At 35.0% G+C, this 27909-nt stretch overlaps 5 protein-coding genes across 5 annotated transcripts; 3 read left to right on the top strand and 2 right to left on the bottom strand.

The window, feature by feature from the left end:
- Positions 1-20: 20 nt before the first annotated feature.
- Positions 21-2586, top strand: LOC108479971 (L-galactose dehydrogenase). The gene is made up of 5 exons (XM_017782849.2): positions 21-643; positions 759-987; positions 1138-1437; positions 1964-2092; positions 2247-2586. The coding sequence occupies exons 1-5, from the start codon at positions 468-470 to the stop codon at positions 2376-2378; spliced, it is 966 nt and encodes a 321-aa protein (XP_017638338.1). The 5' UTR covers positions 21-467; the 3' UTR covers positions 2379-2586.
- A 1209-nt stretch (positions 2587-3795) lies between these two features.
- LOC108479346 (soluble inorganic pyrophosphatase 6, chloroplastic-like) lies at positions 3796-5912 on the top strand. Its single transcript, XM_017781888.2, has 6 exons — positions 3796-4208; positions 4298-4458; positions 4574-4674; positions 4797-4978; positions 5095-5193; positions 5287-5912. The coding sequence occupies exons 1-6, from the start codon at positions 3951-3953 to the stop codon at positions 5377-5379; spliced, it is 894 nt and encodes a 297-aa protein (XP_017637377.1). The 5' UTR covers positions 3796-3950; the 3' UTR covers positions 5380-5912.
- Positions 5632-6847, bottom strand: LOC108479347 (peptide methionine sulfoxide reductase B5-like). Its single transcript, XM_017781889.2, has 3 exons — positions 6419-6847; positions 6058-6214; positions 5632-5978 (listed from the first exon to the last, which is right to left on the bottom strand). The coding sequence occupies exons 1-3, from the start codon at positions 6733-6735 to the stop codon at positions 5820-5822; spliced, it is 633 nt and encodes a 210-aa protein (XP_017637378.1). The 5' UTR covers positions 6736-6847; the 3' UTR covers positions 5632-5819.
- Positions 6848-6905: 58 nt separating this feature from the next.
- On the top strand, positions 6906-9746 carry LOC108479345 (protein RMD5 homolog). The gene is made up of 3 exons (XM_017781887.2): positions 6906-7043; positions 7390-7419; positions 8390-9746. Exon 3 carries the CDS (start codon positions 8414-8416, stop codon positions 9569-9571), a length of 1158 nt encoding a protein of 385 aa, XP_017637376.1. The 5' UTR covers positions 6906-7043; positions 7390-7419; positions 8390-8413; the 3' UTR covers positions 9572-9746.
- A 42-nt stretch (positions 9747-9788) lies between these two features.
- Positions 9789-10500, bottom strand: LOC108479349 (uncharacterized). The gene has a single exon (XM_017781890.2). The coding sequence runs from the start codon at positions 10330-10332 to the stop codon at positions 9859-9861; it is 474 nt and encodes a 157-aa protein (XP_017637379.1). The 5' UTR covers positions 10333-10500; the 3' UTR covers positions 9789-9858.
- Between the last annotated feature and the right edge of the window lie 17409 nt (positions 10501-27909).

Below are 27909 nucleotides of genomic sequence, written 5' to 3'. Positions count from 1 at the left end.
GGTTATATCATTTAAAGTTTAGGGACCAAAATAAATATAATTACAAAGTTAGAAATAGTAAAGTAGAAATAGCATAATGGACATAAAACATGATAGAGAGGAGAAGCGAGAATGATAGAATTGTAAGTAGATGTGCGTAGATGAGAGAGGGGCCTTTGAATGAAACTTCGTAGAAAATATCTTCCACAGCAATTTTCTTTTCTTTCTTTTATTTTTTTAAATAAAGTTTGTTGCTCTACTCTTTCCCACCCATTGTATGCAATAGACAACAAATTTTGCTCCTTTTCTTGTGTTTCTTCAGAAGGAAGAAAATCCCATCCCTTATTTGCTCTTTATTTTCGCATCTTACTTCTTAAGGAGAAAAACAAACAAGATCATTGTCGGCTACACTCCCAAACACTCAACTCTCCTTCCTCTCATAAACAATTTTTGCCCAATTCTTCAAGAAAAAGAAACCCTAGCTAAACATGGCTGTTCCCAAACTAGAAATGAGACCTCTCGGAAACACGGGCCTCAAGCTCAGCAGCGTGGGGTTCGGAGCTTCTCCTCTCGGCAGCGTCTTCGGTTCCGTTTCCGAAAGCGACGCTGTCGCCTCCGTCCTCGAAGCCTTCCGCCTCGGAATCAACTTCTTCGACACCTCTCCGTAATTCTAAATTTCTTCACTTTAACTAACTGGGTTCTTGTCTTATATTTAATTTGATGAATTATATGTATGTATATATGTATGTATGTATGTTTGTTTTGTTAATAATTTGAAGGTATTATGGAGCGACATTGTCAGAGAAGATGCTGGGTAAGGGACTTAAAGCTCTTGGAGTTCCTAGAAGTGAATATATAGTTTCGACAAAATGTGGGAGATATCGTGAAGGTTTTGATTTCAGTGCTGAGAGAGTAACTAAAAGCATTGATGAAAGCTTGGAGAGGTTGCAACTTGATTATGTTGATATATTTCAATGCCATGACATTGAATTCGGCTCTCTTGATCAGGTTCTTAATTACGTTTCAATACCATTTTCGTTTTCATAATTTCTATATAAAAACCTTTCTTGCCACTTCAGAAATACACCACTAACAAATATATACCCCTTGTCATGTGAAAGCTTAGGCTAATTTGGTTCGTTTTGTATGTGGTAACAGGTTGTGAATGAGACGATTCCGGCACTTCAAAAACTGAAGGAAGCAGGGAAGATTCGTTTCATTGGTATCACCGGGTTGCCCTTGGAAATTTTTACTTATGTGCTTGATAGGGTTCCACCAGGCACTGTTGATGTAATATTATCATATTGCCATTATAGCATTAATGATTCAACATTGGAGGATTTATTGCCTTACTTGAAAACCAAAGGTGTTGGCATAATCAGTGCATCTCCACTTGCTATGGGACTTCTTACTGAGTTTGGTCCACCGGAGTGGCATCCAGCATCTCCCGAACTCAAGGTGAGACTTTTATCAGCCTCCGATACAATAAGACCATTTGTTTCAAAATACGAAGCTATTTATGCAACCTAGTCAGTCTTGATTGGTGGTTTCTGAAAAATTAAATGCCTTCATATTCTGTTGGATCTAACCAATGTGTAAATGATAGCCTTTAACCTGTAAAAGTTTATGTCAGGACATGGTAGCCTTTAACCTGTAAAAGTTTATGTCAGGACATGGTTTATGTGAATTAAATGGACTAGGTTTTTGAGTGACTATACTGCATGCTGATTTAGAAGTTGTAACACAAATCTTTCGTTGTAAAACAAGTATATGATTTCTAGGACTATGGATTAAAAATAAATTATATATCTGGGTTTGTGTTCTGTCCAGTCTAGCTACATTGTGGTTCATTTCACCACAACACACCTAATATTAAATACTTCCACATTTTATTTCACCACGAAGTCATGTTATGAATGTGTCGTTTCCATAGTTTATGTGCTTGATTATAAGGCTTTCATATGTATTCATAACCTCTCTGCAGTCTGCCTGCCAAGCTGCTGCTGTATATTGTAAAGAGAAAGGAAAAAATATTTCGAAGTTAGCTATGCAATACAGCTTGTCAAACAAAGATATTTCGACAGTGCTGGTTGGCATGAACTCGGTTAAACAGGTTCTGGTTCATCATTTGAACTTTATGAAATCTATTTTATGCCTGATAATAGAATTTTGTTACTAAATCTTCATACCTGTCAAAACATGTTTGCATTTTTTTTCACGAGCTTGCTGCTTCGGCTGTTAGTAATGCCGGGGTTGTAAATAACTAGGTTGAAGAGAATGTTGCCGCTGCAACAGAACTTGCACTGTTCGGGAAAGATCATGAAACTCTAGCTGAGGTGGAAGCAATCCTGAAGCCAGTGAAGAATCAGACATGGCCGAGCGGAATTCAACAAAGCTGAGCAACAACATCGACCCGTATTTTTATTATTGTATGCATATGTTCTCCCACATGGAATGGGGGCAACCATTCTGTTGTTATGATACTAGTATTTAGATGACAAAAATTTCCTTCCCTGTCCAAGTAAACTTGCTACTGTCCGATTAAGGAGTATGATTGAAATAATGAGGAGTCTGTCTCATTGAATATCTAAGTGTTTGGGCTTGAAATTGTTGTGTTGTTAATCACCCCACATTAGTTGAGTCTCATTCAAGCTTGGTGAAAACATGAATTTACAATGCATTAAACAATACCATTTGTTGTTGCTTGGATGCCAGCTAATCATTGTTGCTCTAAAATTTCATAAAAGAATCAGCATTTGGGTCATTTAATTTTAAAAGTTATAAAATGTCCATTGAACTATTCGAAAATTTTTATGAGTTATTGAACTATGAAGTTCTTTTTCTTAAAAAAAAATTTGGCTAGTGAGTTTTAAGCAATAATTTGATGATCAATATGGTGGATTAATATTTATCGATGAGTAGAATAATATGTCTTATATCCAAGTCGATTTGGAGATTAGTGTTGGAGATCGTGGAAAAAAGTTTAGATTTTGGTTAATAGATTTGTGACGTTTGAAGTTATTTTATGAAAAAAAAATTGAATTACAGAGGAGAAGGGAATGAGAGTTTTCGATTAGTTGAGGCGATGTAAACAAAAAATGTCATACAATAATGATTTTTATAAGATAATTTTTATAGATCAGTGATTGGATGAAAATTTTAAATATTTTAGTGACTATTTTTTAACTTTTTGGAGTTAAGTGACCAAAGCATAAACTTATTAATAATTTAGCAACTTTGGAGATTGATATGTTTAGATTGGTAGGTAAATTTTTTAATTTAAATTTAACTATAAAATAAATTTAAAAGTAATTTTTTAATAATAAAATAGACCAACAAGCGATTTGGTCTTAGAATGAAACTTTCTAATTAAAGTAATAAGTTGTGGTGGTTGCTCACTTCATTTCCTAATCATGTGGTTGAGAATTCAATCCCTATTTATGGGAATGAAGTACATTTATGTTTAATTGTTATCTTTTTGCACGGTTCATAATTTATTTTTTGATTATCGATAGTTCTCTAAAAAGAATTTTCTAATATTTTAATTTTTTAAAAATATCTTCTAAGAAATTATTTTTAAGAATTTTAAAGAATTTATGATATTTAAATTTTTTAGAATTATTTAAGAAAAAGTCTATTAGCTATACAATTCAAGGGCTAAATTAGTTATTAATCCTTTAATCATTTTGGTAATGAGTAACGGAAGTTAATATATGAGTGGTTAAAATGTAACAACTTGGTAAAATTAACTATTATTATGTAACTGTTAAAAGTTGAATGACTAAAATATAATTTTAAACAAATTATAGGAAATCGATGATGCAATTTACCTTAAAAAATTGAAGGGGAAAAATAGGAAAAGAGAAGGATATAGGAAGGAATTGGAAAAGTAAGGTAAGCCAGTGAATGTAAACCACCAAACTTCCAAATACTCCCGACCCGACAGTCCACCACCAAAAGATAAATCAGCCATGGCAGCAGCAGCAGCAGCTAGAATGGTATCCGTCGCCGGAAGTTCCACCGTTGCCTCCTCTTCTTGCTTGCTTCTCAAAGCGCCCTTCGCTTTGAAACACGGCCGTAACGCTCTTAGCTTCAACAACGGCAGACGATTATCCAAAAGGTTATTTTCTTGCAATGCCATTTATAATCCCCAGGTTCAAATCAAACATGAAGGTCAACCCGAAACCCTTGACTACAGAGTCTTCTTCGAAGATACTTCGGGGAAAAAGGTATTTGTCCCAACTTTCTTTTTCCTAAATTTTTTGAAATTGAAATTGTCCAGTATTTGGATGGTAATTGAGATTTAGTGGTGTTTTAGATTTCTCCTTGGCATGATATACCATTGCACTTGGGAGATGGTGTTTTTAACTTCATTGTGGAGATACCCAAAGAGTCAAGTGCAAAAATGGAGGTTGCTACTGATGAGCCATACACTCCCATTAAGCAGGATACTAAGAAGGGCAAACTTCGATATTACCCGTAAGATTCTCTGATTTTGAGTATGTTTAATTTCTTACTCACTTAAATGCTTTTTAGGCTATTTTTCAGCACTTTGTTTTGGCTTCTTGCTATAATCCCATTACTTGTACCTCAGCTATAATATAAACTGGAATTACGGATTGCTTCCACAAACATGGGAAGACCCTTCTTTAGCAAACTCTGAAGTTGAAGGAGCATTTGGTGATAATGACCCTGGTATTTCCCCTTCTTGGTTACAGTATTTGATTGACATTTATTATTGATAAGGTTTCCTTTTTTGTTGTTGAGAAAAAAGTAGATTTGCAAGTCTTGATGTTTTTGTTTCTTTCAAATCTTAGTTGATGTTGTTGAGATCGGTGAAACCCGGAGAAAGATAGGTGATATTCTGAAGGTCAAGCCTTTGGCTGCATTAGCCATGATTGATGAAGGGGAACTTGACTGGAAAATAGTTGCTATCTCATTAGATGATCCAAGGGCTTCCCTTGTCAACGATGTCGATGATGTTGAGAAGCATTTCCCGGTACTGTAACTACTGCCATTTAAGACTTGTGTGTTATTTGTTATATAAACTGGTCTTAAGCATGGTTATCTCACTTATAATGCCAACTTTAAGAGCCCTTTTGGTGATAATTTCAGGGGACACTAACAGCAATCAGGGATTGGTTTCGAGACTACAAGATCCCTGATGGAAAACCAGCAAACAAGTTTGGTCTTGGCAACAAGGCAGCAAACAAGGTGTGTACTGATTTTGTTTCATTTTCCCCTATTCCCATAGTGCCTATCAGCTTCTTTTTGTTAGGATTTTTACCTGCACTAGATGATGAACAGGAATATGCTCTGAAGGTCATTACAGAGACCAACGAGTCTTGGGCCAAACTTGTCAAAAGATCAATTCCTGCTGGAGAGCTTTCACTTGCATGAAGGCTACCAGGAGCACTGGGAGAACTGCAATGGTTTCAATTTGTAGTTCTTTTTTTTTTTTGGGAGGGGGGGGTGGGTTGGTTGGAGAAATTAGAGAACTCTTTTAATTGGAATAGCATTTCACCATTCACATGGTTGGTCTGAAGTGAATAAAAGAAAAAGGCATGCGAGTTTTTCAAGCTTATCAGGCCCCTTTAATAATTCTAAACTTGAACAGCTATTGAAATAGGCAACCAAACTCTACACACGGGGTTCATCTTTTCAGACTGCCACGGAAATTCCCATGGTTGGTAACCGTATTTTGCATATATATTGCATTAAAACGTTCAAGTCCAAATACAATGACGACCATAAGTAGAAAAACTCGAGTTCTTATTGGCAAAACATCACATTATGCCCATGTCCTATACACACAACTAGGATAACTGTTATAATACGATTCACTCCGAAGAATTTGCAGGAATAAACTTGAGTGATATGCTATTGACACAATGGCGCTCATCGGTGGGTGTTGGAAACCCTTCACCTTTAAATACATGGCCCAAATGGCCACCACAAGCGGCACAAGTGATTTCAGTCCTCATCCCATCCGGGTCCGGCTGGTTAAACATCACGCACTCGATTAGTAAAATCTGGAATAGAAGAAAACAAGTTGAGCAAAAGTGGAAGGTAGCTCACATGGCGATTTATGGCTCCAGGGAGACCCTCATAGAAAGCTGGCCACCCACAACCTGAATTAAATTTTGTAGTGGACTTGTAAAGAGGAGTCCCACATCCCGCACATTTATAGATACCTTCTTCGAAGAACTTATCATATTCTCCGGTGCCTGGATACCTTTACAGTACCAAAACAAAATGTCAAGAATCAAATTACAAACTTGTTATTTCATCCAAAAGCCATAGAAGCTCAAAATGTATACAATTTGACAGAAACTTAAGCTACTATTAATCAACACTAAGAAAAATGTATACAATTTGACAGAAACTTAAGCTACTATTAATCAACACTAAGAATGAATGAATAGGTTAGCAAACTTACTCGGTGCCCTTTTGTCTCAAAATTCGAAACTGCTCTGGGGAAAGAATAGCACTCCACTCTTCCTCAGACTTCTGGACGGAACCAGAAGCAGCCATGGTTAAGACGACACTCCCACGAAACCCACGCTTCCTCAGATGAAGGAAACTCCCATACCCAGATGAAGTGATGGCCTTTGGCGAAGAAAATGGAAATCTCAAGCGGGGATTACAAGGAAGAACAGCAGCAGCGAAAGCGGCGGGTTTTGCAGCGGTGGCGAGGAGTAAAGCTTTGGAGTAGGAAGACGAAAGAGGCGTCGTTTTAAGGACGTGAAGGCCCATTTGATTGAGAGACAACAGTTAGGAGGACTTCTTTTTTCTCTCTGTTTTCCCGAATCTGATGACCAGAGGAGCTCGAAAGTTCCTGGTTGATGAATTCAAAACCGAAATTATCGAAATCGAACAAGGGTATTTGAGGAAATGAAAAAATTTCACACGAGTGTTGGTTTGCTACCGAATTGTTCGCACGTGTACGCTTTTCGAGACTCTCTCTCTCTCTCACTTAGCTTAGCTTCCCTGCCTTTCAGAGACTCTTGCGCTCTCACTTCTCTTCTGCGATTTTCGCTCTTCCAATTTCGATCTCAAATCTGGTATGTTTCCTCAAATCTCTGTTTCATATCTTTTATCGTTATTTTTTTTTATTTTCATGATTTTGTTTCACTAGAAGAAACCCAGGAATAAGTATGTCAAAATTATATTTGAGTTTTGCCTCTTACTATTCATCTCCTTTATGCTTAAACCTTTTGCTTTTTTATTATCGGAACTGAGTGAAATAGGTAGATTTTTTTTCCCATTTTTGTTTTCTCTGTAATCAAACAATTATCTTTGATGCTGAAAATTAGACCTTTGTTAATTATGTTTTTATAATTTAATTATCAGTTAAAATTTTAGTTTGAATTCTCAATTTGCGGTCCTGACTTTGTTTCTCTAATGCAGTAAAAGACTTGCTGAAACTGCCAATCAAAGGTATTTAAATTTTCATTTTCATGATGTTTTTGATTCTATAATTGAATGTTCATATAATTTTTTTAGATAGCATGTAGTAACCTTTACAAATTTAGCTTGGTTTGCAAAAGGTTTAATTGAAAATATGATGTCTTATTTCTTATTCCTTTCCATTGTTGATGAACATTATAAGGCTTTGCTTGGTAAGAAAGATGAAAAAAGGATAGCGACGGTTAAATTACAAAGTGGTTTCCTTCTTTACCCCTTTTGATCCTTTCTACCAAGCAAAGCGGTTGAAGTTAGAACATTACATCTAGCATGGCTATGCTTTCATTTTGTTCTTTCGGCTAGTATACTGGGCAGCTCTGGGTTTTGGTAGTTTAAACTTTACCCTATACTCAGACAAAGAACTAATCCATCAAACCCATTGAAATTTAATACTAGTGATTATTTGGTGCATGATGTGGGGGTTACAACTTTGTGTGTCTGAAAGCCATCTTACTGTGCTTTTACATCCTTGGGTAATCTTCTAGTTGATTTATACATTCATGTTTAAGAACAAGTTGCTCGTATTTTAGTTGTGATATTTTTGCTTGATAAGATATTGTGATTGTTACATTATGCATTTGTAATTTGTGCCAAATTTAAAGCTTTGATTTGGAACTTCTATTGTTTTAGACTAATCTTTATCAGTTCCATTACTAAATACCTTACAAATATCTTCTCTTGTCATTTTCAAGAGGGCCACTTTCTATGTTACCATTTCCTACCTACTGCATATCAATCCTTTCTTCACACTCTATCCACCATAACTTCTAACAAATAAATACGACTAGAAAAGATAAAAGCATCATTTAGTGAAGCAATATAGGTTCATTGTATAGACTGGATTCTCCTTTCTTCAATAAGTTACACCCTTTTGATGACCAGAAGTTTTCTTCTGTTTTTCTTAGTTGTTCGATGTTCTATCACTTTTGTGTATTTTGTGCAGGAAGCATCAAGTTGAGATTAAGAAATGGAACTGGACACCCTAAAAGATGCATTTGACCGTGTTGTTAAGAGACAGAAATTGTCCTCCTTTAGATCCCAAGAAATAGTTGATCAAGTTGGGCATGAAATTGAGCAGGCTTTGGCAAAAATCAAGGCCATTAACGATCCCTTGTCCCCTGTTCATCTGAAATCTATTCTTTCTGAGTTAAAACTGAAGCTCAATACTGTTGGTCCACTGAACCTGTTAGAAGGACTGCAGAAGGAGCGTAACATAAACTTCAGCAAGTACCCTAAACTTCTCGAAAAGTCCTTCAACCCCGACATATCCAAGGCGTATAGAAATGTTGACTTTGACTTCCACCTAGTGAACCAGATAGTTGCAAATCACTTTTATCAGCAAGGCTTGTTTGACCTTGGAGATTGCCTCATAGATGAAGCTGGAGAACCAGAGGCAATTGCGATAAGATCTCATTTCTTAGAAATGTATCAAGTACTTGAAGCTTTGAAGGTTAAGAACCTCGGGCCTGCTTTGAATTGGATCACTCTCAATCGTGAGAAGCTCAACCAAAATGGTTCAATGCTTGAGCTGAAACTTCACAGGCTTCAATTCGTGGAGATTGTAAAGAAAGGAACTAAAGCTGATGCACTTAGTTATGCTAGAACTCACCTTGCCCCGTTTGCTTCTCTGCACATGAACGAGTTTCAGAAGCTTGTGGTTTGCATCATATGGGTGGGAAAGCTCGATAGCTGCCCTCATGCTGAGTTAATGGCTCCTACCCATTGGGAAGAATTTACTCAGGAGATCATCAAACAGTTCTGCAGTCTCGTGGGACAATCGTATTGGAGCCCATTGAGTGTGGCCGTAGCAGCCGGCATTGAAGGGTTGCCTACACTGCTGAAGCTGGCTAATGTAATGGCAGCAAAGAGGCAAGAGTGGCAAGAAATGAAACAATTACCAGTCCCTGTGGAGTTAGGAAAGGAACTCCAGTTCCACTCCATATTTGTATGTCCTGTAAGTAGAGATCAAGGCAGCGAAGAGAATCCACCAATGCTAATGCCATGCCTGCATGTCCTTTGCAATCAATCAATCATGAAGCTGTCAAAAAACACATCTCGGACATTTAAATGTCCTTACTGTCCAACAGAGGCTTCAGCTGCACAGTGCAGGCAACTTCACTTCTGATGGCCTAATAACATTAAAATGTTAGGCTGCTTTTTTCCTGGTCGTTAATTGAACTTGCACTTTTCTAGCATTTTTTTAAAGACTGTATATACATACAGTACATATATTACAAAGAAATTCTTTGTACATTCATGGTTTTATATATATATTTGAAGGTTTAATAATTTGTATGAAAGGATGTCATGAAATAAATAAACAAATGTAAAAAGAACAAACATTTAACTAAAACTGAAGAAATTCTAGATTAAACAAGCAGCTGATTACTTATTACAAGTATGTTAAGCAATTTAAGCATCTTTTGACATCCCCAGCAATCTCTTCAAACCAGGAAACATAGGTGGATCAGACCTGTTATCATCTTGCAAATATTCATCCACCATTTCCTTAACTGATCTAGCAGATAAAGGATAAAAATGAACACTCCATTCATCAACGAACTTGTTAATCAAAACCCATTTCTCCTCTTCTCTCATCTTTCTCCATTTCTTGTTCATTTCCTCTTCTTTCAATGACAAATACTGGCACAACTCTGTGAACAGAAACTCTTTGCTTTTCTTCATGGCTTTCTCTTTTTGCTCCAAATGGGTGTTAATCTTTTGCACATTGATTGCCAAATCTAAAGCCAGGGCTGAATCGCTGAGCTTGTTTTTGGTGCATGGAATCTTAGTATTGGGTCTATTGTTGGAGATGGAAGGATGGTTTCGGAACTTCCCAACCTGTGGGAGGCAATTCGGGGAAAACTGGAACAGAGAGACGTTCATCGCCGGTTGCCGGGAAATAGATTTGGTTTTCGATTGTGGGAGAAACGGGAGATTTTGGCTTCTTGCTGAATTTCGCAATTTAATAACAGAAAATTTCAGAAGGATGGAGAACAGAGCAACACAGGCTTTTGAAAATAGATTTGGGCCTTCTATTATGGCTTATCCAAGATGCTGTTTTACTCGCTTATAAATGCTCTGTCCATTCTTGTATTTATTTTCATCATAAACTCAAAATTTAAGGATAAATTTTATTTTATTTTTCTTTTTATAAATTAATAAATATTAAATATGATTATGAGAGTTTGACTTTTAAAAAATAATTTATTTCTTAATTTAAATTTTATTAATATATTATTTTAGATATTCTGAATCAAAGTTAAATAAGATATTTTGAATATATGTTTTTTAAAGAGATAATTTATTCAAATATAATTACAAGAAAGGGTAAAATCACCTTAACAATTTCAAATATGATAAATTCTAAAAAAACGATAACTACTATATGCTTATTTTATTCTAACATATCTTGAAAAATGTATATGAAGTAAAAATAATAATTTGATTTTCAAAAACATTTAATATATTAAAAGTTGAAAATGTTCATTTTAACCATATGAAAATTTATCGAATATACTTTTACTTTAAATTAAATCATAATGGAATAAAATTCTTAATATAATATATATATTATTAAAAATCATTTATTGAATGAATTACGGTGTAGTAAAGATTTTGTGCATAGATTTTCATAAATCTTGGACTCTTAATTATTTCAAGTAGTATTTTTAATAAATATATTGAAATTTTATGTTAAAATATGAAAAGGCAAAAATATCATTCTAATAATATTTACTTTTTTATAAAATTTAGATTTTTCGTTATTTTCATAGTTATCCATGTTCGGGATTCGTAATTACCATTCCTAATAATATTGTTTCCAAAATTCGAACTTATATTCTCTTTTAAGAATGCAATATGTATTACTATTACACCCAATAATATTGTGTTCTATGAGTGCCCAAGTTGGTGATGCTCCATGGTTGTTGGGTGGTGACTTTAATGTCACGCTTTCGCCTAAGGAGAGTTCTTCTGTCAATAGTTCTCAGTTTTTTACTGTTGACATGAAGGATTTTCAAGCTTTGGTTAGGGAGATTGAAGTCTTTGATCATGCTTATTTTGGTCCTATTTTCACTTGGTCTAATCATCACTTAGATAGGCCGATTGCAAAGAAGCTTGACAGAGTTCTTGTTAATGCAGCTTGGTTGCGATTTCTACCTCATTCACGGGTTGAGTTTGCTGCTTTTGGTTGTTCGGATCATTGTCCTTCTTTTGTCTGGTTGGAGCGGCCTGTGCAATCCTTGTCAAAGCCTTTTCGGTTCTTTAATTTATGGGCTAAGCATGATAGGTTTTTGCAGCTTGTTGCTGAATCTTGGCAGCCTATTGTAGTAGGTGATCCTATGTAAAAGTTATTTACCAAGCCTAAGAGACTTAAGCTTGTCTTGAAGATGCTCAACACTGAGGTTTTTGGTAATATTTCTACTCGATTTAAGGCTAAGGCTGAGGAGCTGGAGAGCTTGCAGCTTGCTTTGTTGCGGGGTGATCTAGTTAGAAATGGTCATATTGATCGAGTGAGTGCTGATCTTTTGGTTTTGCAAGAGGCTGAAGCTTGTTTTTATGGAAAAAAGCTTAGGTGTAGTGGATGGGGGAGGGAAATCAAAGCACTAAATTTTTTCGTAATACTGTTGCAGATAAGAGGAATAAGCACACTATTACTTCTCTTTTTGATGTAGTAGGTAATCAGTTGGAATCTTTTGATCAAATTTCTGTAGAGATTTTGAGGTTCTATCAAAATCTTCTTGGTGCAATTGATTCCAATGTTGTTGACTGCTCAGATTTTTTACTTCAGGAGTTACTGCCTAAACTGTCTAATAATGCTCATCGTGTGTTGACTAACCCTATTACCAATGAAGAGATAAAGTTAGCTATTTTTGGGCAGGGGAATGAAAAAGCCCCTGGTCATGATGGTTTTACAACTTTTTTCTTTAAATCTGCATGGGGTATAGTAAGACCTGATTTTCTTGAGGCTGTTTAGTATTTTTTTGCATCCTCCAATCTCTTGGCTACCTTTAATGTTACTTCAATTTCCTTAGCCCCCAAGTGTGAAAATCCTAGCTATGTAAAGGATTTTCGGCCTATTTCTTGTTGCAGTGCAGTTTATAAGTGCATAACCAAGGTTTTGGTTAATAGAATGACTTTTTTTTTGCCTATTTTGATCTCTAATAGTCAGAGTGCCTTTGTTAAAGGGCGTAGTATCACTGATAACACCATGTTAGCTCATGAGCTAATGCGAGGGTATGGTAGGAGACATATTTCTCTTAAATGTGCCTTGAAGGTTGATCTTCAAAAGGCGTTTAATTCTTTGCACCGAGGTTTTTTCTTTCAGTACTTAAAGCTCAAGGGTTCTCTGAAAAGTTCTTGAAGTGGATTAAAGTTTGTTTAACTACTCATCGGTTCTCTATCTCTCTTAATGGAAGCCTTGTGGGGTTCTTTCGAGGAAGGAAAGGTATTAGACAATGAGATCCTCTTTCTCCTTACCTCTTTGTGCTTGCAATGGATGTGTTATCCATGTTATTGGATTTTGCTGCCATAAATTCTGTATTCAAGTATCATCCTAAGTGCCCTCGAGTGCAGTTGACTTTTCTAATGTTTGCCGATGATCTTTTTATTTTTCTAGGGGTACTACTAATTTAGTGGCTGATGTTTATTATGTTCTTAAGCAGTTTTATTTACTTTCTGGATTGCAACTTAGAGCATCCAAAAGTGAATTGTTTGTTTCTGAGGTGTCTTAAGAGTAGTTGGCTCTCATGACTACTTGCATAGGGCTTAAAGTTGGTACACTACCAGTGAGGTAGCTTGGTGTTCCTCTTGTTTCTCGAAAGCTATCTTGGTCTACCTGTATTGCTTTAACCAATAGAATTCTAGGCAATATTCAATGGTGGTCTACTAATCACTTGAGTTATGCTGGTAGACTGCAACTTATTAAGGCTGTGATCTTTAGTGTGCAAGCCTATTAGAGTCGTCAATTTCTAATTCCTAAGAGTGTTCTTAAGAAGGTTTATCAATTATGTTTTAGCTTCTTTTGGAAAGGGAAAGTTGGCTCGAGTTGAGGAGCTCATGTTTGTTGGAAGACAATTTGTTTACCTAAATCTGAGGGGGGCTTGGGACTAAAAAATGTGATAAAATGGAATCAAGCTTGTATTTTATAGCTTATATGTGCCTTGCTTGCAGGATAGGGGTCTCTTTGGATTGCTTGGGTTAGTGAATATGTGTTAAAAGTAGGAGTTTTCTAGATGTGACCTCTACTTCAATGAGTAGATGGAATTTACAGAATGATGCTTAAGTTGAAGCCTTTGGATACTGCCACTTCTCAAAAGTTTGCTAATGCTAAAGTGAGTAATTCTCATTTGTGCGAGGCAATTAGAACTTGTGGTATGAAGGTGTAATGACACCGTCTGCTATGGTTCCCTTTACATATTCCCAAGCATGCTCTTATTTCTTGGATGGTCATTCTTAATAGACTCCCAACCCAGGATCGTTTGCTTGATTTTAGGATTTCTATTGATACTTATTGGTTTTTCTGTATAGATGCTACAGAGAGGTGTGATCACATTTTCTTTGAGTGCAATTTTTCAAGGAAAGTGTGTGTAACAACCCGATTTTAACTTAAATCAGAATAGTGATTTTGAAATCACAATTTTGAGATCCTAAAATTATTTTAATATTGTTTTATGTGTTTACGGCATGTGAATATGTATGTGTGAAAATTTCATTAGCTAATTTTATAGTTTAATAGCTCAATTTGAAAAAAGGACTTAATCACGTAAAATGCAAAAGTTGCATTCTATTTGATAAAGGTGTCTAATTGCTATGGATTATTAAATGAAATGTCTTTATGTTGTTATTAGACCATAGAAAGTGGAAATTGTCATAAATGGGCTTGTATTAGGTGATTTCATAATGGTTTCATTAAGGGTAAATTAGTAAAATGTTAATTAACATAACATAAAATAAAAGTCATGATTTTTTAGTTATCATCTTTGTTCTAGCTGAAAATTAGAGGAAGAAGAAAGCCATTTAAGGCTTGTGTTTTTTGGCCAACATTAAGCTTGATTAAGGTATGTTTTTTGCTCAGTTTTTGATGATTTTTATGTTTTTGTGATCGTTGCTTCATGTTCTAACTATCCCGTGCCCTAATTTTTGAGTTTTTTTGTGATTTTGTGAAGTACCATTGATGAATGCTTGAGCTCTTGAATGTTTGATGATGGAAAATGAGTATTTGTTGATAGATTATCATGTTTTGTAAAGTGATTTTTAGTAAAATTTCATAAAAGGGATTAATTTGTGAAAAGATGAAAATGTGTGGTTAAATGTGTGAAATATTGATAAATATGGGCTTATATTAAATAGGGACTAAATTGTAATAAATGTGAAAATTTAGGGCCAAAGTGTAAAGTGGCTTAAATATGTGTTTGTGGATTTAATTGAATGAATAAATGAATAAACAAGTTGGATTTGATATTATATAGATCAAGAAAAGAGGAACTCGGACTTAGATCGAGGCAAGAACAAAGTACTCGACTAATCAACTAGTTTCGTCGTTTTTACGTCCGAGGTAAGTTCGTACATGATAAACATTGTCACAATTATGTTTTGAATGAATTAATATTGCATAAATTGTATATATCAGACTACAGTTGAGTATGACGACAAATTGACTATGTTTGGCACTTAGTGTGCGAATTGGAATAGCTTCGGCTATATGTGGCACTAAGTGTGTGGTACTGAGATAGCTTCTGTTTAATGTGATGGTACTAAGTATGCGATATCATTATAGCTTTGGCTAATCATTTTTACACTAAGTGTGCGAGTTCTTTGAGTATTGAAAGATTTCCAGATGGATTAAAGTATTGAACAAAGAGGTGAAAATGTAATAAATAAATACGGGAGAATACAGATACGTACGATACCTATGTGTAGTTGATACTATGTGTATGAAGCTTGATAGATTTGTATATATAAATGATTATGGGTTAAAATTAAGTGATGATATGATACTTATTAAGTGTTTATTAATTGATGATTTGAATGTTATAAACTATCAAGTTTATTTAGTACGAGCTTACTAAGCTATGAAGCTTACTGTATGTTATTTGTTTGTGCTTTATAGATTATCAAAGCTAGCTCAAACATCAGGGATTATCAGGAACCATCATCACACTATCGACTACTTGTTGGTATTTTTGGATACTTGTGAATTTGGTATATGGCATGTATAGGCAATTGTGTTGATGCTATGTTTTGAGATATGGTATAGCCTTGAGATTTGACTTGCTTTTTGTCGTAATGTTGGTATGTATTTGGTCATTTAAGTTAGCCTAAATTATGTATTTGATAAATGATATATGTAACGTATATAATGTCTTATGGTTTGGCATTGTTTGCTATAGTTGTTGATATGATTAAAGAGTTGCTCATTTGGTTAGTTATTAATGTTTGAGGAATAGTGTATTATGGTATAATTTATAGATGAGGAATTGATATGTTTGAGAGGCATGATTTAGTTGAAATGGTTGTGAATAGATGGCATGATATGTGTATAAATTGACATGTTTTGGTTGCTAAAATATGAGTTGAAATGGTACTAATTTTGTTGCTATGTGTGCATGAGTGAAGGGTGGAAAATTGGCTTTACAAATGGCCTATTTTTGTCCATACGGGCAGAGACATGGGCGTGTGTCTCATCCGTGTGAGACACATGGTCATGTGTCCCTTGGGGTACCCTTTCGATTTAAGGCAGTATACCCTACAATTTTGACACGAGCTGGCACATGGAAGTGTGGTCGGCCGTGTGACCCAAGTCAATAACCCCTCTAGTTTTCCCATGGCCATGGCACACGGGAGTGTCTTTGGCTGTGTGGTACAAGTCAGTATGTAAGCCCTGTTTTCACACGGCTTGTGACACGGGCGTGTCTGGTGGCCGTGTGAGGCACATGGCCTGTTCACACAGGCGTGTGACCCTGAAATTAAAGAAATTTTCTAAGTTTTCTAAAGTTTGCATATGCTATCAGTTTAGTCCTGAACCACTTTTTAGCATGTTTTAAGGTCTCATAGGACCTTACAAGGGACAATGTGTTTGATATGAATGGATTTTAATTATGATTGCACAAATGTATGAACTATATTATGGTTGATCGGTAATGCCTCGTAACCCTATTCCGGTGATAGATACAGGATAGGGGTGTTACATTTAATTGGTATCAAAGCTACGATTTAGTCAATTCTAGGAATAACGTAGCGTGTGAGAGTCTAACTATACATGCCATATATATAAACTGCGATAATGTGATGATTTCTGGCAGTTAAAATATGTTTTTATATAGTAAATAGATCCTGAACAAGTTTTAGTTGACGATGTGGAAAGTAATGCACCTGATCCCGCTCAAGGGGAAGTGTCAACCGATTCTAAGCCTATTTCAAGTAGCCAAGATGAGTAAGTGGTTCGTAGAATTCGTAAGAACGAATCTGGCTGCTCAACAACTTCCAACCCCACCTGTTCCTCAACAAATCCCAGTTGTGCCACAAGTGATAGATCCAATTCGATTAAGCCACCTGTTGATAAGATTCGTAAACACGGGGCTGAAGAGTTTTGGGCTACTATTGATGATGATGCTGAAAGAGCTGAGTTTTGGCTCGAGAATACAATCAGAGTATTCGAGAAATTATCCTATACTCCAAATAAATGTATCAAATGTGTGGTATCTTTGCTTAGAGATAATGCATATCATTGGAGGAAAACATTGACATCGGTGGTTCCTAGAGAACGAGTTACCTGGGAATTCTTTTAGACCAAGTTCCAGAAGAAGTACATAAGTCAAAGATTTCTCGATCAGAAACATAAAGAGTTTCTAGAATTGAAGCAAGGCCTAATGACTGTCACTGAGTACGAAAGAGAATTTGTACGATTAAGTAAGTATGCCCGAGAATATGTGTCTACTAAGGAGATTATGTGCAAACAATTTGTTAATGGGTTAAATGAAGATATAAAGCTGTTGCTTGGGATACTTGAATTGAAGGAATTTGTAGTACTGGTTGAGAGGGCTTGTAAAGCCGAGGATCTCAGCAAAGAAAAGAGAAAGGCTGATTCAGAGGCAAGAGATTCGAGGAAGAGATCGATGAGTAAATCTTATCATTCCTCGTCGAAGAAATCTAGAGATTATTTTAACCGATCGATAGCTTTAGTGGGATATCAGAATAAAGATCGTGGAAAGCAACACACTAAATCTAAAACTCAAGCCACATCGATATCGAGTGTTTGTAATGTAAAATATGTTAAACTTGATTGTCAACAGTGTGGAAGATGACATTTTGGAAATTGTTGGGTGAAAAATAATAATAGAACCTGTTACAGTTGTGGTTCATGAGATCACTTTATTAAAGATTGCCTAGAGTTAGGTGAAAAAGATGATGCTCAGAATACGAGGTCGAGAAACACTACTGCTAGGGGTAGACCACTTAGAAACACGGGAAATGTGAGTGGTGGTAGAGGTGCGACATGAGACACTGCTGCGAGATCTGAAGTTAGAGTACCTACACGAGCCTACGCTATTTGCGCTTGCGAAGAAACATCATCTCCAGATGTTATCACTGATACTTTTACTCTCTATGATACTAAAGTTATTGCATTGATAGATCCAGAATCAACTCATTCATATATATGTGTGAATTTAGTATCCAGTAAGACTTTGCCCATAGAGTCTATTGAATTTGTAATTAAAGTACCAAACCCCTTAGGCAAGTGTGTGTTGGTTGATAAAGTGTGCAAAAACTGTCCATTGATGATTCGGGATATTTGTTTTCCGAGTGATCTGATATTGTTTCCATTTGATGTATTTGATATAATTCTGGGTATGGATTGGTTAACGTTGCATGATGCTGTTGTAAATTGTAAAAGAAAGATGATTGATTTAAGATGTCAGAATAATGAGATTATGCCGAATTGAGTCAAATGATTTGAATGGCTTGCCAGCGGTGATTTCATCAATGTTAGCTTAGAAATATATGTGAGAAAGGGTTGCGAAGCTTATTTTGCTTATGTCTTTGGTACGAAAGTGACTGAAAAAAAGATCGAATCAGTACCAATTGTGTGTGAATACACATATGTGTTTCCTGAAGAGTTACCGGGTTTACCACCGATCTGAGAGGTTAAGTTTGACATTGAGTTAATGTCAGGTACAACGCCTATATCGATAGCTCCGTACAGAATGGTCCGATAGATTTAAAAGAATTGAAATCTCAATTGCAAGAATCAACCGATAGAGGATTTACACGATTGAGTTACTCATCCTGGGGTGCTCCTGTGTTATTTGTGAAAAAGATTGATGGCACGATGAGAATGTTTATAGACTATCGACAGCTTAACAAAGTGATGATCAAGAATAAATATCCTTTTGCCCAAAATAGATGATTTGTTTAATCAATTAAAAGGGGCTACAGTATTTTCAAAGATAGATTTGAGATCGGGTTATTACCAGTTGTGAGTTAGAGACTCTGATGTGCCAAAGACAACTTTCTGAATGAGGTACGGACATTACGAATTTTTAGTTATGGCTTTTAGACTAACGAATGCACCCGCTGTCTTTATGGATTTAATGAACCATATTTTCAGACCGTACTTAGATTGATTTGTTGTTGTGTTTATTGATGACATATTGATATATTCACGAGATGAATTTGAGCATGCTGAGCATCTGAGAATTGTATTGCAGACTCTGCATGATAAACAATTATATACAAAGTTCAGTAAATGTGAATTCTGGTTACGTGAGGTTGGTTTTCTGGGGCATATTGTGTCAGCATCAGGTATTCAAGTCGATCCGAGCAAGATTTCTGCGATTATAGATTGGAAGCTTACGAGAAATGTATCTGAAGTCTGAAGTTTTCTGGGATTCACCGCTAATTACAGACGATTCGTAAAAGGCTTTTCGATGATTGCGACTCCATTGACGAGATTGCTTCAGAAAGATGTAAAGTTTGAATAGTATGAGAAATGTCAGAAAAGTTTTGATCAGTTGAAAACTCTTTTGACTGAAGCTCCAGTGTTAATACAGCTAGAATTGGGTAAAGAATTTGTGATCTATAGTGATGTATCGTTGAATGGTCTGGGCTGCGTTTTGATGCAGGAAGATAATGTTATAGCTTATGCCTCGAGACAATTAAAGCCACATGGAAAGAATTATCCGACGCACGATTTAGAGTTAGCAGCAATTTTGTTTGCATTGAAGATTTGACGCCATTATCTATTTGGCGAGAAATGCCATGTTTATTCAGATCACAAAAGTTTGAAATATCTGATGACTCAAAAAGATTTAAGTTTGAGACAACAGAGATGCTTAGAATTGCTAAAAGATTACGATCTAGTGATTGATTATCATCCGGGAAAAGTAAATGTTGTTGATGATGCATTAAGCCCAAAATCTTTGTATGCTCTACGTGCAACGAATACTCAGTTGGCTCTATATGATGATGGCTTGATTGTAGCTGAGTTAAAAGTAAGATCGTTGTTTTTACAGCAAATTTACGAAGATCAAAAAATTGATAATGAAATGTTAGCAAAACGAGCTCAATGTGACTCGAACACTGATTCAGAGTTTTAAGTTGATTCAGATGACTGTTTAAGATTTAGAGGCCGATTATGTGTTCTGAGGAATTCAGAGTTGATTCAGATTAAACTTGCTCATGGGTCGGGCTACCCGGCCAGGCCCGAAGGCCCGCCCAAAATGTGAGAGGGTTTGGGCAAAAATATAGGCCCAAAAAATGGGCTTGGACAAAAAAATAAGGCCCCCTCAGGTAAGGTATTTTTGGCCTAGGCCCTGTCCGGCCCGAATTCACTAAATGACAAAAAAATTCTGCTATTTTTTTTATTTTGAATGTTATTTTCTCCCTATTTTGCTACCATATTACTATTAGTTGCTCTTATTTTGTTGTTATTATTTGGATATTGTATAAAATTTATTTTATTATTAATTTTGTTATTATTTTAAAGGCATTTGTTAATTTTATTATTATTTTAGAGGTATTTTCTTGTTAAGTTGCATCTATCTTAGTAATATTTAAGTCTACATATTTTTAAAATTTATTTTCAATTTGTTGGAAAATATTTATTTTGATTTTTTTAGTATTTTTGATGTATATATATATTTAAAAATTATATAAAATAATATAAAAATAAATATGGTTGGGCTGGGCCCGGGTTTTAGTATTTTTATTTGGGTCGGGCTTGGGCAAAAATTTAGGCCCATTTTTTAGGCCCGGCCCGGCCCCAGCCCAATGAATGGGCCTAAATTTTTAGTTGAGCCCGGCCCGGCCCATGAGCACCTCTAATTCAGGTGATTTTGGACGAAGCACATAATAGTCGTTTGTCTATTCATCTGGGAAGAATAAAAATGTATAACGATTTGAAACAGCTTTATTGGTGGCATAGTATGAAACGTGACATTTCAGAGTTTGTTTCTAAATGTTTGATTTGTCAGCAGGTTAAAGCTGAGAATTAGGTACCGTCAGGATTATTGCAGCCGTTTATGATTCTCGAGTGGAAATGGGATAGAGTGACTATAGATTTTGTTTCGGGTTTACCCCTATCTCCGAGTAAGAAAGATGCAATCTGGGTTGTTGTTGACTGATTGACGAAAGCAGCTCATTTCTATTCGGTACAAATGGACTATTCGTTTGAAAAGTTAGCTGAATTGTATATCTTCGAGGTTGGGAGATTACACAAAGTACCTGTTTCTATTGTTTCAAATAGAGATCCGAGATTTACATCGAGGTTTTGGAAGAAACTGCTAGATGCACTGGGTTCAAAACTACATTTTAGTACCGCATTTCATCCTTAGATGGATGGTCAATCCGAGAGAGTTATGCAGATACTCGAGGATATATTGAGATGTTACATTCTTGAGTTCGAAGGTACTTGGGAAAAGTACTTGCCATTGATTGGATTTGCGTATAATAATAGTTTTCAATTAAGTACTAAAATGGCACCTTACGAAGCTTTATACGGTCGGAAGTGTTGAACACCATTGTACTGGACTGAACTTAGTGAGAATAAGATTCACGAGGTTGATCTAATTAGAGAAACAAAAGATAAAGTAAAAGTGATTCACAATAGTTTGAAAACAACGTCAGATCGCCAGAAATCATACGCAAATTTGAAACGGAAAGATATTGAGTTTCAGATCGAGGGTAGAGTGTTTTTGAAAGTATTTCCATGGAAGAAAATACTTTGATTTGGTCGTAAAGGTAAATTGAGTCCAAGATTCATCGGGCTGTATGAAATTATCGAGCTAGTTGGACCAGTTGCTTATCGGCTAGCATTGTTGTCTGAGTTAGAAAAGATCCATAATGTATTTCATGTATCGATGCTTCAACAATATCGATCTGACCTTTCACATGTTATTTCCCCAACCGAAGTTGAGATTCAGTCAGATTTATCGTACAGTGAAGAATTGATCCAGATTCTAGCTCGTGAGATCAAAGAACTAAGAAATAAAAGAATAGTGTTAGTAAAAGTATTATGGCATCAACACGGGGTTGAAGAAGCTACGTGGGAACCCGAGGATGCTATGAGAAAACAATACCTAAACCTATTCACTGATAAGATTTTCGGGGACGAAAATCCCTAAGGGGGGACTTGTAACAGCCTGATTTTAGCTTAAATCGAAAAAGTGATTTCAAAACCATAAATCCGAGATCGTAAAATTATTTTAATATTATTTTATGTGTTTACTGCATGTGTGAAAATTTCGTGAGCTAATTTTATAGTTTAATAGCTTAATTTGAGAAAAGGACTTAATCGCATAAAATGAAAAAGTTGCATTTTATTTGATAAAGGTGTCTAATTGCTATGGCTTATTAAATGAAAGGTCCTTATGTTGTTATTATACTATTGAAAGTAGAAATTGTCATAAATGGGCTTGTATTAGGTGATTTCATAATGGTTTCATTAAGGGTAAATTAGTAAAATGTTAATTAACATAACATAAATAAAATAAAAGTTATAATTTTTAAGTTATCATCTTTGTTCTAGATGAAAATTAGAGGAATCAGAAATCTATTTAGGGCTTGTGTTTTTCAGCCAACATTAAGCTTGATTAAGGTATGTTCTTTGCTCGATTTTTGATGATTTCTATATTTTTGTGATCATTGCTTCGTGTTCTAACTAGCCTGTGCCCTAATTTTTGAGTTTGTTGCCAATTTTGTGAAGTACCATTGATGAATGCTTGAAATCTTGAATGTTTGATGATGGAAAATGGGTATTTGTTGATAGATTATCATGTTTTGTAAAGTGATTTTTAGTGAAATTTCATAAAAGGGATTAATTTGTGAAAAGATGAAAATGTATGGTTAATTACGTAAAATATTGATAAATATGGGCTGATATGAACACTAGGAAAATTTGGCTAACATGTATCTGAAAGAAATTGTGAAATTTTGTGTATTTTTTAAATAGGGACTAAATTGTAATAAATGTGAAAGTTTAGGGCCAAAGTTTAAAGTGGCTTAAATATGTGTTTGCGGACTGAATTGAATGAATCAATGAATAAACAAGTTAAATTTGATATTATATAGATCAAGAAAAGAGGAACTCAGACTTAGATTGAGGCAAGAACAAAGTACTCGACTAATCGACTAGTTTCGTCGATTTTACGTCCAAGGTAAGTTCTTACATGATAAGCATTGTTACAATTATGTTTTGAATGAATTAATATTGCATAAATTGTATATATGAGACTATGGTTGAGTATGACAACAAATTAACTATATTTGGCTCTTAGTGTGCGAATTGGAATAGCTTCAGCTATATGTGGCACTAAGTGTGCGGTATTGAGATAGCTTCGGTTTAATGTGATGGTACTAAGTGTACGATATAGTTATAGCTTCGGCTAATCATTTTTGCGCTAAGTGTGTGAGTTCCTTGAGTATCAAAAGATTTCCGGATGGATTAATGTATTGAACAAAGAGGTGAAAATGTAATAAATAAATACGGGAGAATACAGGTACGTACGATACCTATATGGTAGTTGATACTATGTGCATGAAGCTTGATAGATTTGAATATATATGATAAATGGTTATGGGTTAGAATTGAGTGATGATATGAGACTTATTAAGTGTTTATTAATTGATGATTTGAATGTTATGAACTATCAAGTTTATTTAGTACGAGCTTACTAAGCTATGAAGCTTACTGTGTGTTATTTGTTTGTGTTTTATAGATTATCGAAACTAGCTCGGACATCGGGGATCATCGAGAACCATCATCACACTATTGACTACTTGTTGGTATTTTTGGATACTTGTGAATTTGGTATATGGGATGTATAGGCTATTGTGTTGATGATATGTTCCGAGATATGGTATAGCCTTGAGATTTGACTTACTTTTTGTTGTAAATGTTGGTATGTATTTGGTCATTTAAGTTGGCCTAAATTATGTGTTTGATAAATGATATATGTAATATATATAATGCCTTATGGTTTGGCATTGTTTGCCATGGTTGTTGATATGATTAAAGGGTTGCTCATTTGTTTTTTTATTAATGTTTGAGGAATAGTATATTATGGTATGATTTATAGATGAGGAATTGATATGTTTGAGAGGCATGATTTAGTTGAAATGGTTGTGGATAGATGGCATGGTATGTGTATAAATGGGCATGTTTTGGTTGCTAAAATATGAGTTGAAATGGTACCAATTTGGTTGCTATGTGTGCATGAGTGAAGGGTGGCAAATTGGCTTTGTAAATGGCCTATTTTTGTCCACATGGGTAGAGACACGGGCGTGTGTCTCATCCGTGTGAGACACATGGTCATGTGTCCCTTGGGGTACCTTTTCGATTTAAGGTAGTATACCCTACAGTTTTGACACGGCCTAGACACACGGACGTGTCTACTGGTCGTGTGACCCAAGTCAATAACCCCTCTAGTTTTTCCACGGCCTTGGCACACAGGCGTGTCTTTGGCCGTTTGGTACAAGTCAATATGTATGCCCTGTTTTCACACGACCTGTGACACGGGCGTGTCTGGTGGCCGTGTGAGGCACACAGCCTGTTCATACGGGTGTGTGACCCTAAAATTAAATAAAATTTTCTAAGTTTCCTAAAGTTTGCATATATTATCGGTTTAGTCCCGGACCACTTTTTAGCATGTTTTAAGGTCTCGTAGGACCTTATAAGGGACAATGTGTTTTATATGAATGGATTTTAATTATGATTGCACAAATGTATGAATTGTGTTGTGGTTGATCGGTAATACCTCGTAACCCTATTCCAGTGATAGATAGGGTTAGGGGTGATACAGTGTGGCAATCAGTTTTGCGCATTTGCTATATTCATAGGGTTGTGGGAACTTGGATGCAAGAGTTAGCTTAGGCGATATTGAAACTTAAAGGAATGTCCTTGCTTGTTGCTATGCTCAAGCTTGCTTGGAGTGCATATTTGTATGCGATATGGAGACAGAGGAACAAGAGGTATTTTGGTGTATCTTTCTTGATTGAAGATGTTGTCTTAGTGCAAATTAAATAGAGTGTGCGAGCTTCCTTAGGAGGAAGACCAATCAATAGAATTGATCTTATTAATGCTTCACTTTGTGCTTCTTAAGGTATCATTGGTTAATTTGTTTGTATAGTTTAAAGTTACTGTACAATGTTTTTTTTGTTCTTTTGTAGCAGTTTAATTGCATTTTTGGATTAATCAATTTCATCTTTCATCCAAAAAAAAAACATTTATTGATAATTTTAAAAAAATCACTTCAAAGAAAAGAAATGGAAGAAAGGAAAGGTAAAAACTTTCAAAAATGGTATTATAGAAATGACAAAAGGCTTAAGTTAAGGTTGTATACTTTGCCTTCTTCCACTTGGTTGCTAATGCAGGAAAAGGCCAAGCTTTTTCTTAAGAGGATTTGGAGTTGTCTGATAAAAAGGATTAATAAGGTAACTTTGAAGTATATGCCAGTTTTTTAAAAAATTAGAGTTTTAGGCTGATTTTACTAATATTTAGGGAAATAGGTCAATTTTAGAGGACACATTTTTTGTTTCTCTCTAATTTTTTTTTTTGTGTGTGTTGGGTGTTGGAAATTTGAAGAGGAAGATTTATTTGGGTTTGTGTTTGAGGTAGAAATTGTGATAGTTTTAAGGTATATTCAAGTTCACAATGATGCGATAGTGATCAAAGACATACACATTTCATCTATCGTGTCGGGTTGGAACCATCACCTTAAAAGCCCATCACATTAGAACTTAGGCTCCCAATTCACGGTGCTAATACGGTAATGGTTTGAAGTATAACTAGGGATCCTAGTTGATGATGGTTATGCAATCACGGGTTGGAGTATAACTTAGGAGCCTAATTAAAAGTAGTTATGCAGTAAAGGGTTCAAGTATCATGATACCGAAAGAGGATGCTTAATAAACCTCATACATAAGTTTGAGACCATAATCATAAGGAAAAACAAAAGGGCTTTCTAGTATAATCAACTTATTCTTTTCTCCATCTCTACCAAAAATAATATCCTTAACCTAATTGTCTGAAACCTGTGACATAGTTGGATGCAAAAAGACTTTCAAGGGGAAATGATTGTTGTAGTGGAGAGAAGATAAAACTCGAGTCGGAGCGACAGTGGTTGTAGTTATTAATGAGTTCTTTAATCATAACAACTGTTATTGGCTCGAAAGGGCTTTCGTCATTTCTTCACCATCACAGTCACTCCTTCCCTTGAAAGTCCTCTTGCCCCCAACTCATCATGGGTTTCGAACAGGGGGTTAAGGATATTGCTTTGGTGGAGATGAAAAATATAATAAGTTGATTATATCGTAAAGCCCATTATTTTTTCCCTATTATTATTGAAACAACTCATTTTTCAGTGGTGTTGGAAACAATGGCTTCGGGGCCACAAATCCTACGAGTAAGTCCGTAAATATTATTACTTAATATTTATGACTCAAATATGGTATTAAAATAAATTTTAAATTGACAATTTATACTATTTGAATGAGTAATTAGGTTTATGTGGTAAATCATTAAAGTTAAGTGGTTTTATTAAATATTTACGGAGTGTTAGTAGGGCTATATTAAATTTTGGTTAAGAAATTTTAACATTTAAATAATTAATTGAGTGAAAGGGGCTAAATTGTAGAAGATACAAAAGTTGAATTTTATATGTTAAAAGAGTCTAATAATTATGAAAAGGTGAATTGGTGGACCTTAATGGTAATTATACCATATTTAAAGATAGTGGATATTCTTGGATAGGTTGTATGGTAAATTTCATGAAGTTTAAAGGTTATAATGGTAACTAAGCATTAAAATTAAAAAAATCAAACAAAAGATAGGGGAGTTATCTTTTTCACTTGGCTATTCCACCGAAAATCACCATGGTTGTGAGTTTGGAAGCTCGACTAGTTGTATTTATGCATGCAAGTGTTTTCTTGATCCATTTTTTAATGAGATTTGTATTTTTGTTATCATTGTTTTGGCAGCTAACTAGTTTGAGGACTAATTTGAGATTTTGTCAAAATTTATAAAGTTTGCTGAAGATGTTTTGGAATGTTCTTGATGTTAAGTTTTGAACTTGAGGCTTGATGATGGTTTTGATTAAATTTGCAAAATGATTTAGGCTAGTTTTTATGTTTAGGGATTAAAATGAAATTAAATCAAAATATGCATGGTTTTCTTGAAAATTCCAACATGGGTGGACTGTGTGTATAAAGAAATTTGGCTAACATAAATTTTGGCTAGAAATGGTAAAATTGCAAGTTTTGGATTTTAAGGACTAAATTGCATAAAAAGAAAAATGTTAGAGTAATTTTGTAAAATGGTGATAGAAGGATTTAATTGAATAAAACTGATTATTTAAGTGCAAAAATTGTATTAATTGAATGAAATTTATTTTTAGATTAAGAAACAATACGATTGGATTTAAATAGAGGGCAAAGCTAAAAGTTTCGGTCTAGTTGTCGACTCCATTTTAGCAATTGTTTTAATCGAGGTAAGTTTGTATAAGGATTAAGTTATTATAAGTTATTTTGTATGTCATGTTTATAATTACTATGTTATAAATGATTATATTTACAATTATACAATATCCCGTAATATAGACCGAAAAATGATGATAATTAATAATGACATAGTGCTTTGGTTTGAATAAAAAAATTAAAAGAGGAATTATGGTAAAGGAATTGTATATTGGAACAAGGATAAAATAGAAAGCAAAATTAAGGTAAATGGATTTTGGATGGATTATTATGTATAACATGGATGATGGTATTGTATTTAATAATTAAATTGAGTTATGATGAAATTATGAGTTTGTAAATTTCATGAATATGAGGATGAAGGTTAGAGATAAGGATATTGAAAGAGACCCATTAAACCTAGAGAATGCTTAGGATACAAATGACATGTCATTAGAAAGTATATGTATTGGGATCCAGCATGTGTTGTGGATTCTCCACAGCTCATGTGAG

The sequence above is a fragment of the Gossypium arboreum genome, chromosome 12 (assembly GCF_025698485.1).
Source record: "Gossypium arboreum isolate Shixiya-1 chromosome 12, ASM2569848v2, whole genome shotgun sequence".
Taxonomy (NCBI): Eukaryota; Viridiplantae; Streptophyta; class Magnoliopsida; order Malvales; family Malvaceae; genus Gossypium; species Gossypium arboreum.
This window is presented reverse-complemented; position numbering and strand designations above follow the sequence as displayed.